At 37.3% G+C, this 21,371-nt stretch overlaps 1 protein-coding gene across 1 annotated transcript in view; it reads left to right on the top strand.

Moving 5' to 3' along the window:
- Positions 1 to 21,371, top strand: part of LOC113063401 (acyl-CoA:lysophosphatidylglycerol acyltransferase 1-like) — a 34,176-nt gene that overhangs the window by 3,831 nt on the left and 8,974 nt on the right. The window contains exons 3-6 of the mRNA XM_026233763.1: positions 8,747 to 8,865; positions 9,019 to 9,114; positions 9,286 to 9,562; positions 13,229 to 13,355. Coding sequence (XP_026089548.1) covers positions 8,747 to 8,865; positions 9,019 to 9,114; positions 9,286 to 9,562; positions 13,229 to 13,355 — 619 coding nt within the window. The remainder of the gene's footprint in view (positions 1 to 8,746; positions 8,866 to 9,018; positions 9,115 to 9,285; positions 9,563 to 13,228; positions 13,356 to 21,371) is intronic.

The following is a 21,371-nucleotide window of genomic DNA, read 5'->3' as shown; positions in this document are numbered from 1 at the left end:
AAGTGTAAGTCGCATCAGTCCAAAAATACACCACGATGAGGGAAAAAACATATATAAGTCACACTGGACTATAAGTCGCATTTATTTAGTACCAAGAACCAAGATAAAACATTACCGTCCACAGCCGCGAGAGGGCGCTCTATGTCTTCAGTGTAGACTACAGGAGCACTGAGCAGCATAGAGCGCCCTCTCGTGGCTGGAGACGGTAATGTTTTCTCTTGGTTCATTTCTCTTGGTTCATGTCAAATTAATTTTGATAAGTCGCACCTGACTATTAGTCACAGGACCAGCCAAACTATGAAGAAAACTGCGACTTACAGTCCAGAAAATACTTATTAGTATTTAGGCACTTTCATGCTTATCTAAGTTTGGTTGGCGGGGTGTTTTTTTTGTTTTGTTTTGTTTTTCAGAAAAAGCACCATTCAAAGTATCATACTAGTAGTCATTATTTACTGAAAATGTTTCTTTTTAGTCCATTGATAACTCAAAGTGTTTTGAATTAATGAGTTCTACTGATTGTGTTAAAGGGGTCATATGATGTGATTAAAATATATATATATATATATATATATATATATATATATATATATGTATATATATATATATATTTCTCATTCGAGTGTAACAAGTTCTTGGTAAATGAAGAAGATCTGTAAAGTTGCAAAGATTAAAATTTCAAATCAAAATAAATATTCTTTATTAAAGTTGAGACTCTTCCACACCCCCCAAAACGGCTCGTTCTAACACACCCCCACATGTCTATGACACTATGTGGAAATATTTGCGTAATGCCGGCCAAATGTTCATGCAAAGAAAGAAGTTAGTGTTTAAGCAGTCATGTCAGGGAGATGCTGTGTGTATCTAGGAGAAAGCAAAAGCACTTTATTTGGCTTTTTGAAGATTACTTACAACAGAACAGCAATGCATTTTATGTATGACCGTTTCGTGAACCTAAGAGGAGGGGATTTTGACTTCGCTATGACAATCTGGTGCTCCTGAATCATTTACTGGAAGTATGTTTTGTTATCAGTTTAAGTATTTGCTATTGAATGTTCAAATGCAGAGTTTTGCATGGTGTGTGTGTGTGTGTGGACTCGCACATATGAGTGTGAGAGAGCGAGACCGTGTCACACAGTGGAGTCAGCTGTCTTAACCGTCCGTGGCTTATGTACTGCAAACATATGAGCTTCGTCACTGTGTCTGTCACGCCACTGTTCATCTTTCTGGCTTGAACTGATGGAAAAACTAAGGACATTGTTAACGATCATTACATTTATTTTGAAAGATATGAAGCCTGCAATTATAGAAAGGGACGTTACATTTCCGACGAGTGCTTGTGGTGTTCGGCCAATCACAATGCACTGGGTCAGTTGCCCAATCAGAGCAGACTGCGCTTGTCGCATTTAAGAGAGGCAGGGCATAGAGGACTTAATAATGTACAGTATTTTAAAAATTATCAGTTTTTTAAACATTAAATCATGTCAACATATTCTGTTACACCAAATACACAAAATAATGATCTTTAGATAGATAGGCATGATGTGACATAACATTTGGGCGGCCACATTATACAATTTAAGTTCTCTTTCCGCCCTGTCTGCATTTTAATTATTGTCCAGTTTTCATTTATTTTATCATACTGATTTTTCTTACACTGTTGATGATTTCATAGTCAGCATGGAAACAAAAGCTGTTTTGCATTGCATTTGCATGAGTTTTCCCCACAAGGTCTCCATGACCAGGTTTCTGTATTACATGCAAAACACTGGGAGGGATGTTTTATAATGTTCTCTGAAATGCAGATTTGCATTAAAGTTGTTTTGTTGATATGAGGGGAATTACACCAAGCCAGGATCATCACATCCGTCCCTGTTTTGTTGAATTGACTGCACAGCAGTGTCTTTGCTTTGTTTTTGTTCATCTGAGTTTTATACTCTCTGGTTGCAGATGAGATTATGAGAGACCTGATGCAGCTCATTGGCTTGATCTGTCTAAGGGCCAAGTTTTGCTCCTAAATGACATATTGCTGAGCTTGTCATGAAGCAGCAGCAGCAGCTTGGTGGTGTAATTGCTGTTGGCTTGAAGTTGTGACCGTAAGTAAATGCCAGACAGTATTGTCAAATGGATGCAAAAACTGTTTTCTGATTGGTTGATATGTGAATATGTTGTAAAACAGTGATACAAGCAATCAGCTGCCAATCAATTGTCATTTTACTTTCCTGGAGAGACCCAAACATTTTTTTTTTTTTTTTTTTGAGTTGTTAACAGTGGGTCATATCGGCAGAGCTCACTGCTAAGGATTTTTTTCTACTGCCCCTGCCACAAAATGAAAAAGTTTTTTATAATTGTTGTTGACCCACCAAGCAAAAACTACTAGCGTAAAAAAAATCTGTTACAAATGTTATTAAAGACAAGCAAAAAAGCAGTAAGAATAAGAGAAAATGAGCAAATTACAAACAACACAAAGGTAAAAATTAAACAGTGATTCAGTTTTTCTTGGTTTGTGGGTGTTCAGGTTCAAAAGTGCATAATCAAATTTAAAATAGCACTGAATATTCTTTACTGTATAAATATTCACTCACCTAAAGGTTTATTAGGAGCACCATACTAATACTGTGTTTGATCTATTTGGGATTGATTCAACAAGGTGCTGAAAGCATTCTTTAGAAATGTCGGCCCATATTGATAGAATATCCTCATGCAGTTGATGGAGATTTGTGGGATGCACATCCAGGGCACGAAGCTCCCGTTCCACCACATACCAAAGATGCTCAGTTGGGTTGAGATCTGGTGACTGTGGGGGCCATTGTAGTACAGTGAACTCATTGTAATGTTCAAGAAACCAATTTGAAATGATTCAAGCTTTGTGACATGGTGCATTATCCTGCTGGAAGTAGCCATCAGAGGATGGGTACATGGTGGTCATAAAGGGATGGACATGGTCAGAAACAATGCTCAGGTAGGTTGTGGCATTTAAACAATGCCCAATTGGCACTAAGGGGCCTAAAGTGTGCCAAGAAAACATGCCCCACACCATTACACCACCACCAGCAGCCTGCAGAGTGTTAACAAGGCTTGATGGATCCATGTTCTCATTCTGTTTACACCAAATTCTGACTCTACCATCTGAATCTCAACAGAAATCATCAGAGACTCATCAGACCAGGCAACATTTTTCCAGTCTTCAACTGTCCAATTTTGGTGAGCTTGTGCAAATTGTAGCCTCTTTTTCCTATTTGTAGTGGAGATGAGTGGTACCCGGTGGGGTCTTCTGCTGTTGTAGCCCATCCGCCTCAAGGTTGTGCGTGTTGTGGCTTCACAAATGCTTTGCTGCATACCTTGGATGTCACGAGTGGTTATTTCAGTCAAAGTTGCTCTTCTATCAGCTTGAATCAGTCGGCCCACTCTGACCTCTAGCATCAAAAAGGCATTTCGCCCACAGGACTGCCACATACTGGATGTTTTTCCCTTTTCACACCATCCTTTGTAAACCCTAGAAATGGTTGTGCGTGAAAATCCCAGTAACTGAGCAGATTGTGAAATACTCAGACCGACCCGTCTGGCACCAACAACCATGCCACTCTCAAAATTGCTTAAATCACCTTTCTTTCCCATTCTGACATTCAGTTTGGAGTTCAGGAGATAGTCTTGTCCAGGACCACACCCCTAAATTCATTGAAGCAACTGCCATGTGATTGGTGGATTAGATAATTGCCTTAATGAAAAATTGAACAGGTGTTCCTAATAATCCTTTAGGTGAGTGTAGATAGATTTAAGTTTTAAGAATTTTGTGTTGCATAGATGATTGTGTGTTGCGTTTTTGCAAAAAGTGTTTTATGAAATCAAAGGCAAATAATTAGTGTATGGTTTTGCAGATTTGGTGTGTGTTTCTGGTGTTTGAGTGTCAGGTTTTAGAAATTGAGTGACAAGTAAAGATTTCTACATATCTATCTTGGCCTTTATCCTTGAAAAACAGTTCTTTTGACATACATTTTTATGTATTTGTCCATTCAAGTGAAGGAAGACGTGGGAAAAAAAGCAATATGAGGCTTGCACGTTGCCTGAGATGCAGCTCTATGTTGTTACTTGCATGTTCCTGTGCTTGTGCTTGAATTCTTTATAATCCCTTGAATGTTCAAATTGACAAGGAATATTTGTTCATTAAAGTGCAACTAAACCCCTGTTCAGAGCCTGACTCCACCCACTGACAATATTTGAAAAATGCTGAAAAGTGGGCAGAGCACAGCGGAGATAGCGGACGAACCGAGGGCGGGGCTGAGCGAATGTGGCATGAACCTGAGACCCGCAGTGACGGATTGATTGACAGCTGCTGTCAGAGACGCTAAAATGGAGAGTGATTGTAATGACACAAGTAGCTTTGCAACAGAGCGATCAATGAAGCAGAGGGCTTTTCCTCCCCCACTTTCACCTAAAGTGGAGGATGTCGAAGTGTCTGTTCATATGAATTCGAGCCGCTGGCTCAAACTGCGGTCTTAACTCCCGCATCGCGTCGCTTTATAGCGCCAACTGTGTGGAGAAGCCCATTTCCACCTCCATTGCGTTTGAGAAGCAATCCCGTTTAAAATGCAGTTTGCACACTCCAGCTCTAGGCGGGAACTCACGGTCTTCCAGGCCAAGTGCATGCAACCACTGGCGCCTAAATCTAAAGTCTGCTGGAAAACATCACTTGCCACCACAACATCCAATAGGAAAAATCAACTGCAGTAGCCACCGTTCAACCTGAAGAGGGCAGAACTCAGACGTTTTTAAACCATATATTGTAGAATTAAAACACTTTATACTCAAATGTAAAACAGTTACTCTAATCAATGAACAGCACTAATAAAGACCCATTCTTAAAGATCATTAACTACAAAAAGTTGGTTTAAGGTTTAGTTACTCTTTAAAGTAATGGGAAAAATAACTCTATTTGGTGGTCACACTTTGTCAGAGATGTTGCTCTCTATGTGCACGCTGTGCACACGCAAAACAACGCTTGGTAGTGGGCACTGAATGGACTTGTCTTATGGTCCTTCTTGCACTTTGTATGATTTAAAATCACTTGAATGTTTAAATTGGCAAGGTTTAAAATCGTGCAGATGATAAACTTTAGTGAGGATGCAGCAGTGGCCCGATCAGGCCAGTGACTGTCCCGAATATCTTTGACGCTGACCCCGGGTCATCAGCCAGTCCTTATTGTCCTGAATGGCCATGAACCATTAGTGAATAGCGGGTCATTTTTATTTTATTAAGAAAAAAATATTAAAAAAAAAAAATTCCTAAAGCTTGATGTAATTAATTCTTATTCATAATTGTACAATTATTGTGCATAAATTGCCAGTTACATGCATCATCATACTAGGGCTGCAACGACTAATCAATTATTATTGATAATGAATATCATCGACAGTGATTCTCATTATCGATTAGTCAGGTCTGCCCACAGAGCACGTACAACTGCAGCTGTTCGCATCAAATTACAGAACTGAATAACGCATCTCTATGGACAGAATGCATTTACAAATATTGGAAGAAACAGAATGACCTCCTGCAGGAAAAGTATGTGATCCAAGCTGCCCAAAACATGATAAATCTTTGTTTTAAGATTCAAGCTGATGCATTAAGTGACGTGACGTGACATTCAGCCAAGTATGGTGACCCATACTCAAAATTAGTGCTCTGCATTTAACCCATCCGAAGTGCACACACACCGCGAACACACACCCGGAGCAGTGGGCAGCCATTTATGCTGCGGCGCCCGGGGAGCAGTTGGGGGTTCAATGCCTTGCTCAAGGGCACCTAAGTCGTGGTATTGAGGGTGGAGAGAGCACTGTACATGCACTCCCCCCACCTTAAATTCCTGGCGGCCAGAGACTCGAACTCACAACCTTTCGATTGGGAGTCCAACTCTCTAACCATTAGGCCACGACTTCCCCATTAGCATAATGCTTGCCTGTCAGGCACTTTTACAGATACGTGTGTGCATCCTCGGCACAAAAAACTTTTAGTTAACAGTCATATCCTTATCTTTAAATGTCACAAATTCAAGCAAGCTTTTTCTTTTTTGCATAAAGGCCCACCCTGACAGTCTGCGTTAAGTTGAAATCTTTACTGAAAGAGCGGCGGGTGCGCGTGTTAAACAGACTGAACACAGAGAGGCGAGGGAGATGATATTCAGGGCAAAAACATTCATTGTGCTGAAATGTCTGATATTTTAACATTTTATATTTAGGTTTAAAAGTCAACATGAAGTGAGAGTTATTTATGAGAGTAGGAACCGTGAGGGGACAGCAGCGTGTAATTGTCTGAATATAAATATCAGACGCTTTTACAGGATAAAGAGACTGACTGTGATCAAAGTGCACGCGATGCTTGTCCCTGTACTGTGATTTTATTCGTCCTTTATCACTGATTAGTGGTATATGTGTTTTTTGACAGTATTCTGGGAAGTTTTTCGGCATTGGGAATCATATTTTACAAATGAAGCCAGGGTAACCCTCATTTTACATACAGATTGGATGTTGATTAAGTTTGCAAGGTTTGTAAAATTTAAATGTTCATTAGTCATTCAAAGATTTGTTTCAATTATATAAATGCATATTTGCTTAATGCTGATGGCAAACGAGAAAGTATTGTAATGTTTGCCTTTCTATTACTAATAGGCCTAATATAAAAGCAATCGTTATAATACTTTCTGTATACATTAATTCCTTTGTTTAACCATTCTATCTGATTATTAGACAGACTTCTATCTGTATTAGACAGAACTGTTAACAACAACTACAGGCAAAAGAGAGAGTGAGTCAAACACATCGGCCAAGCAGAAAAACTTATCGGATGATGCCGATATGTGAAAAATGCCAAAAATCGATAAAATTCTATATTTGGCTATATATATATATATATATATATGTGTGTGTGTGTGTGTGTGTGTGTGTGTGTGTGTGTGTGTGTGTATGTATGTATGTGTGTATATATATATATATATATTGCCGGCCTGAGACTTAAGCCCACAACCTTAGGGTTAGGAATCAAACTTTCTAACCACTAAGCCACGACTTCCCCACAGGATTATCTTTATTTTTTTTTTAATTTTTGATCTAGAGATTTAAATTATATTCACTATATTACCTACAGTGATTAACTAATTTATTAAAACAAATTTATGTAAAGTTTTTAACCAGTTTTATAAGGTTTGTGCCACTGCTGCTCTTAACTAACAGTATTGGTAACTACCAAAATCATTTTTTACTTTCTGTATTGGTTAGACCTCTAATATGCGCAAGCTTTTTAGTAACAGTAATAAGCTATTTTTAATGCTATAATATAAATTATTGCTGTTATCTGTGAAAGAAAAGCAGAAAAAAAGTGCTTTATATTGTTTTTTATTCAGATACCCAATTGATCAAAAAGTGCATAAACAATGCCAGCAAGCATGTGAGCTGTTATCAAAGGCAAACGAGGCCATTTTTGTTATTATGTGAATGTATTTTTATTTATTTTTTTTTCTGTCAAAATTCAGTCATTTCAGGAATAGGAATAGGAATACACACAATCTTGAATTTTGTGCGAGGAAAAAATATCACCCCACCCTGATTTCACAAGGGGGTTCAAGTTGTTCACGTTTCTTTACAATGTTGACCAACAGAAAGCTGCTTGGTTCGAAACTGACTTCTGCGTGAGCTGTGCTTCATACATCACTACACCATTGACATCGGACTTTCTTTTCTTGCAAAATGTGTCTGAAATCGTTGCTTTTGATATCTCTTAACCAATTTCCTTGCGAAAGCAATGCGTGGTCATTCTTAGAGCTGTTCACAGAACTTTTTGTGATCTAGAATGTCTTAACAGCTCCGCTTGCTGTCCTGAAGTCTGTAAGCAAATACTCTTTGTTGATAGAAGGTCTGGTGGTATGTTTCAGCAAACAGCGGTGCCCGTAACTTGTCGTGTCAGGTGCCCTTCGCCCGTGAGCTTGAAACAGTGGAGGTGTTGTAATGGTTTATTCTGTTTGTGACCTTTGACTTGCTGGTAACAGCAGAGGCTCTCAGCCGTGTCTTGACTCAGCATGACCTCTCATAGAGGTGTTCCTGCTCTTCATAGAGTTGTTTAAACACGCCATCAAGGGCAAAGTACAGCGCTAGTAGAGGGGAGATTTACATCCTGTTGTGCAAGTGCAGCTCGTGTCTTTTATTAACTCGCATAACTTGCTTTTGTTATGTTTTGCATTATTATTTATTTATTTATTTTGGTTGCCAGTATTTTTTAGGGTGGACCGATATTACCAGTAGAGACATTAGTGCTTGGTAACAGCAACTAAATCATGATATATGATACACATAGCTGAACATAAATCACAGTCCAGTACATAATGATATTATAATCAGATTGCGACTGTGTGTCCGTAAGAGGGATAATCTTTGGGGTCTCGTATGACTTGTTGAGGTTCTGACTGCAGTGGGAAACATTTGTGCTCCTTAAATTAATATTTTATTTTGGTGATCGAGAAGACATCATATGAATACACCAGTAAATAAATAAAAATGTTGATATAAGGATCTGTTGATATAAAAATACTGTTCTGCTGAATTCCATTAACGAATCATGAAGAAAGTGCATTAACACAACTGCTTTGTTTACATATTTTTGCTTTACACGAATATTTGTTTATATAGTCTTTTTCAATAACACACAGTGTTTTTTAACAATCCACATAATGTTTTTTTTTCTTTCTTTTTTTATTTTTTAGTGACAGAATGGGGTGATGATGTGAGACCGATGTGTGAAGATGAAGCCATGGTCATAGTCAACCATCAGTCTACAGGAGACGTGTGCACCCTAATGATGTGCTTGCAGGACAAGGGCACGGTAAGCACGCCACTGCTCGGGTTTGGGTTAGTCCTGCTCTGATGGTTGTGAATTATGCATTAAATATATTATGATATCACATTGATAAATATTATATAATAACATTTCAGATCACAAACCGAAAACAAAACTAATTGTCATGTTCTTGTCCAGGTTGTACGAAAGATGATGTGGTTGATGGACCATGTTTTTAAATATACCAATTTTGGGGTTGTGTCTATGATTCATGGAGATTTCTTCATCAGGCAGGTAAGACCTGTTCACTTTAAGAAAATTTGTAGTTGTATTTTCTAACGTGATGTGACAAGGATATTCTAGCTTCATCCATATTTCATAAAGTAGCACTGCGAATAAATTAAATGGTTTTTAGTGGCAAGGGGAAATTTAGTCGACACTGATGAGATTTGTCATTACCAACAGGGCAAAGCACATCGAGAAAAGCAACTAATTTACTTGAAGGATCACCTAGACAAGTATTACTACAGCAGAGACAGGAAATGGATTGTGCTGTTTCCAGAGGGCGGCTTTTTAAGAAAGAGGCGAGAGATAAGTCAGTCTTTTGCAAAAAAGAATGACTTGCCTTACTTGACTCACGTAACACTGCCACGGCTGGGCGCCACTCAGATAATCCTGAAGACCTTAGGACCCCAGCAGGAAAACGGCATTCTGGGAACAGAGGGAAATCCACCAGGTCAAAGTAAGGAACAAAATATATTTTTTTTATGTTTTAATGTTGTAACAGATATATGGGTCTTTCACTATTTCCCATTGTTCTTTGTATAAATTAATGTAATAGGATCCAGATAACAATGAGTCATTTGTCCTTTTCAAAAAAATATGAGTAATACCTGGATTACAGTGTGTTAACACCAGATGCTACTTGTGCGAATAAATCGTGTTATTCGCGCCTAGTTAGACGCTTGAACATTTTGAGTTTATTCACTTCATTCGCGGGGGGAAACTCACTTCACAACAGACACAAATTGGTTTCAATGGGAGGGGCTTCTGCTTTATTTCAACCAACATTTATTCTGATAATTTTCTAAATATTACTGTTATCGTGTCTTGAAATGTAATTTTATAAGTATTTCAGACAAGAATGTAGTTGTTTTAAACTCAAATATGCAGTTTATTAAATATGCTCATGTTACGATGAGAGCAGTCTCGACTAGGCTAGTCATTCTGACATTTGCGGTTAAACATAAAATATAATTCCTCCATTGATGTTTCGGATTTTGCCTCCGCTTGCTATGTCGTAATCATGTCACTACTAGAGCAAGCTCCTGATTGGTTAACCCACAGGGAATTTTCACCAAAGTACAGATTTTTTAACTTGCGTGAATTACGCGCCAAAACGCTTGATTCAAAGGATTTCTATTCGCGTCTTTGCATTGACTCAAGATGTAAATCACTCGTGCTTAACGCTTCATTCGCGTCTGGTGTGACTTCACCATTATGGTATCTACTAAGACCAAAACTATGCATTGATGTAATCAGTGACGTTTGCGTTCACACTCTAAAGCAAATGCTAATGGCTAATATGGTGATTCATTCAGCTGCATTCAAACAGCAGTTTGTTTTATTTAAAAAAAAATGTACGAGCATGAAAATACCGCACTGGATGGCTATTTGTCCGTCATGTCATATAATCATGCTTAATGAACAAAAATATTTCAAGACTCTCACAATCAATTCAAAACATCATGGACATTTGTATCATTAATAGATGGCTTAAAATTTGTGGCACTTTGGTTTTTTTTCTTCTAAAGTATTTTTTGAGAAAATGTTTGGATAAAATATTGCAAGATTAATTGCAGAAGTTACTTTATTATTTATTAGTAAGTTAGCTAATAAATAACCTATAAAGTAGTCGTCAATTAATCATTTGTTGCAGACGTAGAATCTAAACTAGAGTCAAATCATTTTTAGTAACGAAGTGCTGAATTTTAGTACTAAACTTTCTTTATGTAAATGTAGATGTAAATGCCGGTTTCAAACAAAATTTCAAACAAAAAAAAATAATAACAATTGACTAAAATGACAAGAAGCTGTGATAAATTAACTGTAAACCATGGCTTCATGGGGCTTATTGCTTTTTAAAAACGGTTTACATATACGTAGTTAGCTTTCACAGAATAAAACAGAGCAAATAAAGTCTAATGATTATAAATAAAAACCATATTCTTCCGCCAAACAATGTAGTTCCTCAGAAACATTTGTGGTTCCAGCAAAGTGATTGCCGAGCAACACACAGACAGACGTAAACAAAAGTGTATGTTTGTAGTCTAATTTACAAAATCTTTGAACGCCGCTCAATCAATCAGAATCAAGGTGCCGGAACTATCCGTTTTACATCAGAATGTATTCTCTTAGGATAAACTATCAGTTTATTTAAAATAATAATAATAAAACTAACTTCAAATATGGAAACTTTAGTGCATTGACTGAGTTTTGACAGAAGTTTGGGTTTTTGTGGGGGGGGGGGGGGGGGTCGTACTATACTGTGTCAGTACTTTTCCACCGCACCTAGTACATGCTTCCTACAACTTCCTTGCTGGGTGGATCTTCCATTTTGTCTCCTCACACACCACTAATGCAGAGAATATATTTGCTCTGCTTAATGGTGAACTGTTATTGGGTTAACTAATGGAGATGATGCATTCTGATAGGCGTGGATTCAAAACAAAGAACCATTAATCTGGTTAAACAAGATAATAAGCTGATTGTATAGTCTTTCTGTAAATATGTGGAGAAAATCATCACAGTTTTTCAGAACGCATCAGAGGACATGCCCATACAGAATGCATAAATTAAAATTCTTCTTCATTTTAATAATTCCTCTTGGAGGTTTGTAAGTACAGTATAAATATGTTAGCTAAACAATTGAACAACTGTCACAGATCTTTAAGGTGATTAAAACAGCATAGTCACTGCATGTTTAAACTAGCTGGTTATTAAGGTGGACTTTTGTGTGTGTGTGTGTGTGTGTGTGTGTGTGTGTGTGTGTTTTTTCAACTATATTATTTTAAGCAGTGGCTCCTCTCTCTAGGAGTTGTATCTCTAAATTGATCTCTTTTAAGCACCGTTGGTGCAGCCATCACAACACTGCTAAGGCAATAAATCTCCCACTCCCAACAAATTTCATGTCACTGTAAGACTTTAAATTACTTTGAGTGAGACGTATTCCCATTATAGGTAATATAAACAATACATTTTCCTAATGCCTCTGTTTTATTAGGAAGAAAATGGTAGTTGTATGTATTTTATTTTTTAGATTGCCAGATTTTAATTTATTATTTTTTATTATTTTCTTTTGTCATATATATATATATATATTTATATATATAAAGTTTATATATATGTATGTGTCTGTTTAGATTTAAATATTTTATTTCAGTTTCACTGCAAATTTGTTTTATTTCCATTTTAGTTAACTAACAACATTGGTATTTAAATGATATTTGATAGTGGAAATATGTTGTTTGTATTTATTTATATATATATTTTAAATTTGTTAGTTATCCTATTAAATGCATGTTTGTTCTTGAACCTGTCTGCACTATTTATTAAATTAATAAACAGCCAGTGCCGTAAATTCTCATACTTTTGCTTATGTTGGATTTTATATTAGACATCCCGCACCATTTTACAGACAATGTGTCCAGTTAAATATAGTTCATCTTTTAAAACTGTATGTTCTGTTTCATTCTGTCACTCGCCATACAGCCATTTTTGAGCACATGAACGCATTAATCTTATTTGAACGTCTCCTAAGAAACATGTGTAATGGCGGACCATAACTACACACAGCTTTCTTAAATGGGACATTGAATGTAAAATTCACTTTTACATGCTCCCTACATCTAAATTGTCTTGGTAGTGCGTGGACACAACCACCCTACAATGACACAAATCCATTTGCTCTTTTTGTCTTTTTTTTTCTTTCCTTTTTTCCCACAAATGAGATGGGTTGAGTGAGCAGTAGCTAATTATCATTTAAAGAGACATACACCAAAATACGGTGTTATACTTTATGGTGTTAATAACTAATGGAAATGCATCATTGCAGTTTGTGAAAACAAACCCGTTTGACTGACTGACTTCTGTGGAGCACAAAAGGAGACGTTAGACCCTTAAAAAAAAAAAAAAAAGTAAAAAAATGACAGATCTATATGACCTGATATTGAGACTTCTTGCATGCAACTCGCTATGGTCTCCCCGCTGCCATAAGTATCAAGTATGTGTTTGTATGTTAAGAGTTTGACTAGTGCTTTTACATTTCATTGTTGTTGTGAATTGGCCTTGAAGTTAACATTTGTACAGTTTTTCTCTGGCTGAAGATTATGTGTCTGTCCACCTTCAGGTAACAAATCAAAAGGACTACAGTGGGTAATAGATATGACCATAGCCTACCCCAATGCAAGACCCATGGACATTCAAACATGGATATTTGGTTACAGAGATCCAACAGTCACACATGTACATTACAGGTAAGAACTGTTTGAACTGCTCCTAAGTGAAAGTTGTAAAAACCAACTGTTAAATGTGGGGTTAAACTGCTCTTTTTGGTCTGAACACGACGAAAACTCTTTTTTTTTTTTTAATTCATTACACTTTTACAGTCATTTTTCTGTAACCGTTTAAGCATATTAATAGTTTCTGCATGTCCTAATGAGTGATATTGTTTCAAATCACGAAACCGTTTTGTGTTGTCTTCAACAGCAGTTTGCACTGCAGACTGTAATATTAATATAAAAAAAAAATTGTCTCTTAGAAATGCACATTAGACCGTAGCTTGAGTTAAGATGCAAATACACATTGGCATCTGGTAACAACCTAATTTCTATATTTTATATTCTTATATTTTTATTCAAATTAACCATTGGTCTTCCATATTAGCACACATTTAGAGAATGATAACCATAGTTAAAGCCACATATAGCACCTCCATATCATGGCAAAAATTTAACTAAATGGTTTCTAGTTATTTGTATGAAAAAAAAAGGTAATCTAAATACATTAAACATAAATGCACAAAAAGCTTCATCATGCTGCATTACTTGTACTTTGATACGTCATGCCTGGTTGGGACAAAGTGCAACATGGTGTTAAATATAATCAGTATCAAATGCATGTGAACACTTTGTTCAATTAAAGAAATCTAATAAATTATTTGGACTCTAGTTCACAGAATATATTAACCGTGACATATAACATTGCTATAATCTGTATGATGACATGCATTACATTTTGTCAATATGAATGAAGCCAATTCACTTCTAGATTCAGTTTACATTCATATGCAATTTATTCAGCAAATGTGCAATGCTTGTTCATGCGTTTAGAAACAGAAAAAGCCACTGAAGGAAAGAAAAGCTTTTTACTAGCAAATGTGTAGCAAATATGAAATGTTCTATGCAGACCATTTTGTAAAATGTGAATAAACGCATGCATGTTCATGAGATGTATAAAACATGAGCAGCACGTATTTTTGAATCCTATTAAGAATGTAAGGTTAAGCATTTATGTGGCTAATATTTTAATAATTCATGGAGATTTAAGCTAAACTTAAAAAAAAAAACTGTTCTTGAGCCACTGTTTCATAGAGACCAGTCACTTCTACTGGTGTAAAATACTCGCGTCATGAGTCGCGGTGTTGATTTCATGATATGATTCGTTTACATTTATTCATTTAGCAGACGCTTTTATTCAAAGAAACTTACAACTGAAACAGTACAAACAATACAAAAAAGTGATCCATCATAAAGAGGCAAATAAACAAGAAGGGCTCATAATACAAAGTTTCAGATGCTGTTCAAATTAGTACAGTCTAGAACAGAAAGGATTATATGTATATATTAGTCAAAAGTTGATGAAAGAGATGAGTTTTCAGCTGTCGCTTTAAAATTGTCAGGGATTCGGCATTCCAGATGGGGGTGGGAAGATCATTCCACCAGCCAGGAACTGAACAAAAATGTTCTGGAAGGTGAGTTTGTGCCTCTCTGTGATGGTACCACGAGGCGTTGCTCACTTGTAGATCACAGGCCTCTGGACTGAGATTTACATTCATAACAGTGAGGAGGAAGTAGGCGGGTGCTGAGCCAGTGGCTGTTCTATACGCAGGCATCAATGTCTTGAACTTGATACGAGCCACAAACGGTAGCCAATGAAGGGAGATAAAGAGAGGTGTGATGTGGGCCCTTGTGGGCTTGTTGAAGACCAGTCGTGCTGCTGCATTCTGAATCCTTTGTAGAGGTTTGGTTGTGCTTGATGGAAGTCCAGCCAGAAGAGCTTTGCAGTAGTCCACCCTAGAAATGATAAGGGACTGGACATGAAGTTATGTAGCATGCTCTATTAGGAAGGGCCTGATCTTTCTGATGTTATGCAATGCAAACCTGCATGATTAAGCATTTTTTTGTAATATGGTCTTCAAAGCTGTTAATCAGAGATTACACCAACATTTTTGACTAAATTTGATGGGGTAATTGTTGATGAACCTAGCTGGATGGTGAAATCATGCTTTAGAGTCAGAGGGGCAGGAAAGACGAGAAGCTCAGTCTTTGCTAGGTTGAGCTGTAGGTAATGTATTTTCGTCCATGCTGAGATGTTTGCCAGGCAGCCTGAGATCTGTGCAGCTACCACTGGATCGTCTGGTTGAAATGAAAAAAGAGAGCTGTGTGTCGTCAGCATAGCAATGGTAGGAGAAACCATGTGCCACCATGATGGGTCCCAGTGATGTAGTGTATATGGAGAAGAGGAGAGGTCCAAGAACAGATCCCTGAGGAACCCCAGTCATTAGTGACCAGTTGATTTGCTTTGGATACCTCCCCTCGCCAAGCAACCTTGAAAGGTTTAGCTGTGAGATAGGATTCAAACCCACAAAGTGGAATCCCTGTGATGCCCAATGATAAGAGCATGGACAGAAGAACCTGATGATTCACAGTATCAAAGGCGGAAGATGGATCCAGTAGAATGAGAACAGATGATTTGAAATCAGCTTTCACAATCTTCAAGGTTTCAGTCACTGACAGTAATGCAGTTTCAGTTGAAAGTTCACTTCTGAAATATGATTGGTTAAAGTCCATTAGGTTATTCTGTGAAAGAAATAATGATATCTGGTTGAAAACAACTCTTTCAAGTGTTTTTGCTATGAATGCAAGGAAGGAGACAGGTCTGATACTCTCACAATACTTTGTCACAGTTTCTGCAGGTCCTTGCAAAGTCTAAGATTTAGTTGCAAAACATTTAAAGCCATTAAAATTCTTAAATGGTACAATAAAGTCTTAATTATGATTTCAAGATGTCTTAAATTTGGGGACTGAAAGACCAGAATTGCGATATGGCTTAAAGTAAAATGCCACCGTCTTTCCATATTCCACTATTTTCTTCCCTCAACTTAAATGAGTTGATACATACCTCTCCCATCTCAGTGCGTACAGTCAATCTCTGTAGTGTGCGGTACCACTATGCTGGCGTTTAGCTTAGCACCATTCATTCCTTAGGATCCAAACAGGGATGAATTTAGAAGCTACCAAACACTTCCACATTTCCATAGTGCATAGTGGAAAAATGGTGGCTTTTTCCTTTAATGTGACGACTGAACTTCAAAAGGCTGTAATTTTAATGCATGAGTGCTGCATGTCTCAAGGTGCTGTGCTGCTTTGTGTACTGCCATTACCGGGGAAACCACTATTGTCTGCTGTTCAGAAAGCACCACCTGCTGACAGATAATAAATGTACATTTTCAATAAGCCATTCTGCTATTTTTGTTCAAACCAATGAGAAAATCAACCCATGTTGCAAACACGCAGAATTGTAAATGTGAACTGGTGGATTGACCAGAAGATAATTCATTATAAAAAATCTTAACAATTAAGATGTTATTTAATTAATGTAATGATTGATGATAATTAATTTAATATATTATTTGATCATTTTGACTCATCAATTTTCTTAAAAATGGTTTAAAGGCTGTAAAGTGAGGTTTATTATTTGTGATGCTATCTGGGAAAACCTGTCGTATGTCGTATTGGGATGTTTTCAGCTAATTAATTTTTATTTATTTTTTTGTCAAAATTAGGTTTCATTCAGTTGTTGTTCTTTAACATCTTGTCCATCATCTCTGAAAATATCTTGGCAAAATTTACTTTAGTGCAGAAAATAGTGATTTATTGCAGCAAGCAGAAAGACGTGTGTCTCATGTTTAGAACACGCTGTGGAGGTGCTTTCTCCCAACACCACAAAAACATTTAACCTATCTAAATAAACCACGTAACACGTTACACCTTGATAAAGGTGTATCAATGCACAAAACCCTGCCAGTCCTGTGTAAACTACGACACAAAAGTTTTATTGGTTTATTATTTTTTTTTTATATCAAGAGATGGTGGAGCGCAAGAAAACAACGCAGTCTGAAGCTGCACACTTAGACGATCTTGCTCATCACAGTCTGCTTAATCGTGGTAGTGTTAAAATTTAATTCCTGAAAATCATAGCTATCAGCCAACTTCATAACTTCTGAAAACAGTTTTGGAAAGGGCTTGAACTCCGCTTTCATATGGTATCAAACATAAAAAAGGTCAAATTTCACCATGTGCTGGGTTTTCCCAGATCGCATCACATTTTCTAAAATTTTTAGTTTTTGTGAAAACTTGTATCTAAACTGTAAATCATGCCTTTTACATTCATTTTTACAATTTAACATGTTACCATACAATTCGCCCTACCAGATTTTTTGAACCCTTGTTGTGAAACTGATTTTAAGCCATTTTTGTGAATGTAGTGCCAGGTTGGTGGATGTTCACACTGGGTCAACAAACTGCCTGAGATTTTTTTTTTTTAATGCTTCCCTGCAAACTGTCTTTTATTCTGCTTTGCAGTGTTTGCTGATTCAGTCAGAGTCCAGACTGCACTGCTGTGATTTATGAGAACCTCACCGTTTACATGTTCATCAGTTTTATCTCCACGCCTGCCCTCAGTGGCAAACAAGAAACAAAAGTGTTGAGTCAATGAAGTTCTACTAGAGAAGAAAGGAATACAGTCAATGTGGTTTGCTATTTATATTTAAACTGCAGGATGCCACATGATATTGGTTGACCAGCATGCTTTGTTGGTCGCTTGCATTCTGTTTTTTTTTTTTTTTTTTTTTTGTGAAGCCTGTAATGCATGACATAAAAAAGTTTGTGTTTTTATTGAGTATCATATTTGATACATTTCATGGCTCATATATAAGAATATGTAGCTCATACTTAAAAAAAGTAATAATAATAATTAACCTTTTTATTTGGATCTGTTCTGCAATTTGGTACCTTCTGATATATATTTGGCCAAAAAGATGACATTCTGATCATTTTTAATGTAACAACAAAATTTTGTAACAGTTTAACAAACTATTTACTTAAAATGCTTATATCTTGTCGCTCTATATCTCCCAATAACATGCATATTAAGATGGTATTTAGATGCTTTGTTTTAAAAAACAAACTGAATTTCTGTTGTGCAATGCAATACATTGACGACTGAGAGACAAATAAACATTCCTCAGAAGGCTGATTTCACATTAGAACATGAAAAAAATAAGTGAAATATATCCATCAAATGACAATGGGGCTGAACTTGAACAGTGACTTGCCAGTAACTCAGTGTTTCACTGATGCTCTTTTCACACTTTGTTTTTGACTTTGGTTGGCTAGAGGAGGGCCGAGAGCAACAGTGAAGATTCGAGGAGAATCTGTATCCTCCATCACAAACTCAAGTCTGATTTTAATTCTGACTGACTTTGATATGGCCTAAAACAAAATGAACTTTCTGTGGGCACTTGTTTTTCTTGTCACTTGGTTTGGTTTGACATAGGGTGGTTATGGGCACTTTATGTTCACAGCCGTGTGAGCGATATAGTGATTGAAATGATGAACTGGTAAAAAATGTTTCCGTGCTCTATTAAAAGTAAAGGTTTCGATAGGGACTTTTCACAGTTGTGCTATTTGAACAGTAATTTTGGATGAACAGTTCTTAAAGGGATACTCCAACCCAAAATGAACATTTTGTCATTAATCACTAGGGCTGTCACTTATGTGAAAAAATCATTTTCGATTTTTAAGACATAAGTGTTCGTCAAATCGATTGTAAAATCGATTTTCCATGTCCAAAAAAAAAATGCTTCCTTTTTGAACATCAAAAAAACAGACGAACGTAAAGAGAGCGCTGGAAACGCACAAGTCAGCAATATTTCTTATTTATTGGCATGAAGTTTCGTGCTGAATAACAAACAGCAACAGGAGCAACATTCTCAAAAAAATATATATGCAGAGGGGACGGCTGCCATAACAAAAAAAAAACATCACTGCAGGCTTCAACCCGGCTTCATTTATGATTTATGCAATTCAGAAATCTCCAAGATTATTTTAAATAATGATTCAATCCATTTCAATCCATCACAAAAAATACTCGCGTCATGAGTCGCGGTGTTGATTTCATGATATGATTCGTTTACATTTATTCATTTAGCAGACGCTTTTATTCAAAGAAACTTACAACTGAAACAGTACAAACAATACAAAAAAGTGATCCATCATAAAGAGGCAAATAAACAAGAAGGGCTCATAATACAAAGTTTCAGATGCTGTTCAAATTAGTACAGTCTAGAACAGAAAGGATTATATGTATATATTAGTCAAAAGTTGATGAAAGAGATGAGTTTTCAGCTGTCGCTTTAAAATTGTCAGGGATTCGGCATTCCAGATGGGGGTGGGAAGATCATTCCACCAGCCAGGAACTGAACAAAAATGTTCTGGAAGGTGAGTTTGTGCCTCTCTGTGATGGTACCACGAGGCGTTGCTCACTTGTAGATCACAGGCCTCTGGACTGAGATTTACATTCATAACAGTGAGGAGGAAGTAGGCGGGTGCTGAGCCAGTGGCTGTTCTATACGCAGGCATCAATGTCTTGAACTTGATACGAGCCACAAACGGTAGCCAATGAAGGGAGATAAAGAGAGGTGTGATGTGGGCCCTTGTGGGCTTGTTGAAGACCAGTCGTGCTGCTGCATTCTGAATCCTTTGTAGAGGTTTGGTTGTGCTTGATGGAAGTCCAGCCAGAAGAGCTTTGCAGTAGTCCACCCTAGAAATGATAAGGGACTGGACATGAAGTTATGTAGCATGCTCTATTAGGAAGGGCCTGATCTTTCTGATGTTATGCAATGCAAACCTGCATGATTAAGCATTTTTTTGTAATATGGTCTTCAAAGCTGTTAATCAGAGATTACACCAACATTTTTGACTAAATTTGATGGGGTAATTGTTGATGAACCTAGCTGGATGGTGAAATCATGCTTTAGAGTCAGAGGGGCAGGAAAGACGAGAAGCTCAGTCTTTGCTAGGTTGAGCTGTAGGTAATGTATTTTCGTCCATGCTGAGATGTTTGCCAGGCAGCCTGAGATCTGTGCAGCTACCACTGGATCGTCTGGTTGAAATGAAAAAAGAGAGCTGTGTGTCGTCAGCATAGCAATGGTAGGAGAAACCATGTGCCACCATGATGGGTCCCAGTGATGTAGTGTATATGGAGAAGAGGAGAGGTCCAAGAACAGATCCCTGAGGAACCCCAGTCATTAGTGACCAGTTGATTTGCTTTGGATACCTCCCCTCGCCAAGCAACCTTGAAAGGTTTAGCTGTGAGATAGGATTCAAACCCACAAAGTGGAATCCCTGTGATGCCCAATGATAAGAGCATGGACAGAAGAACCTGATGATTCACAGTATCAAAGGCGGAAGATGGATCCAGTAGAATGAGAACAGATGATTTGAAATCAGCTTTCACAATCTTCAAGGTTTCAGTCACTGACAGTAATGCAGTTTCAGTTGAAAGTTCACTTCTGAAATATGATTGGTTAAAGTCCATTAGGTTATTCTGTGAAAGAAATAATGATATCTGGTTGAAAACAACTCTTTCAAGTGTTTTTGCTATGAATGCAAGGAAGGAGACAGGTCTGATACTCTCACAATACTTTGTCACAGTTTCTGCAGGTCCTTGCAAAGTCTAAGATTTAGTTGCAAAACATTTAAAGCCATTAAAATTCTTAAATGGTACAATAAAGTCTTAATTATGATTTCAAGATGTCTTAAATTTGGGGACTGAAAGACCAGAATTGCGATATGGCTTAAAGTAAAATGCCACCGTCTTTCCATATTCCACTATTTTCTTCCCTCAACTTAAATGAGTTGATACATACCTCTCCCATCTCAGTGCGTACAGTCAATCTCTGTAGTGTGCGGTACCACTATGCTGGCGTTTAGCTTAGCACCATTCATTCCTTAGGATCCAAACAGGGATGAATTTAGAAGCTACCAAACACTTCCACATTTCCATAGTGCATAGTGGAAAAATGGTGGCTTTTTCCTTTAATGTGACGACTGAACTTCAAAAGGCTGTAATTTTAATGCATGAGTGCTGCATGTCTCAAGGTGCTGTGCTGCTTTGTGTACTGCCATTACCGGGGAAACCACTATTGT

The sequence above is a fragment of the Carassius auratus genome, chromosome 45 (assembly GCF_003368295.1).
Source record: "Carassius auratus strain Wakin chromosome 45, ASM336829v1, whole genome shotgun sequence".
NCBI classification, from domain to species: domain Eukaryota; kingdom Metazoa; phylum Chordata; class Actinopteri; order Cypriniformes; family Cyprinidae; genus Carassius; species Carassius auratus.
This window is presented reverse-complemented; position numbering and strand designations above follow the sequence as displayed.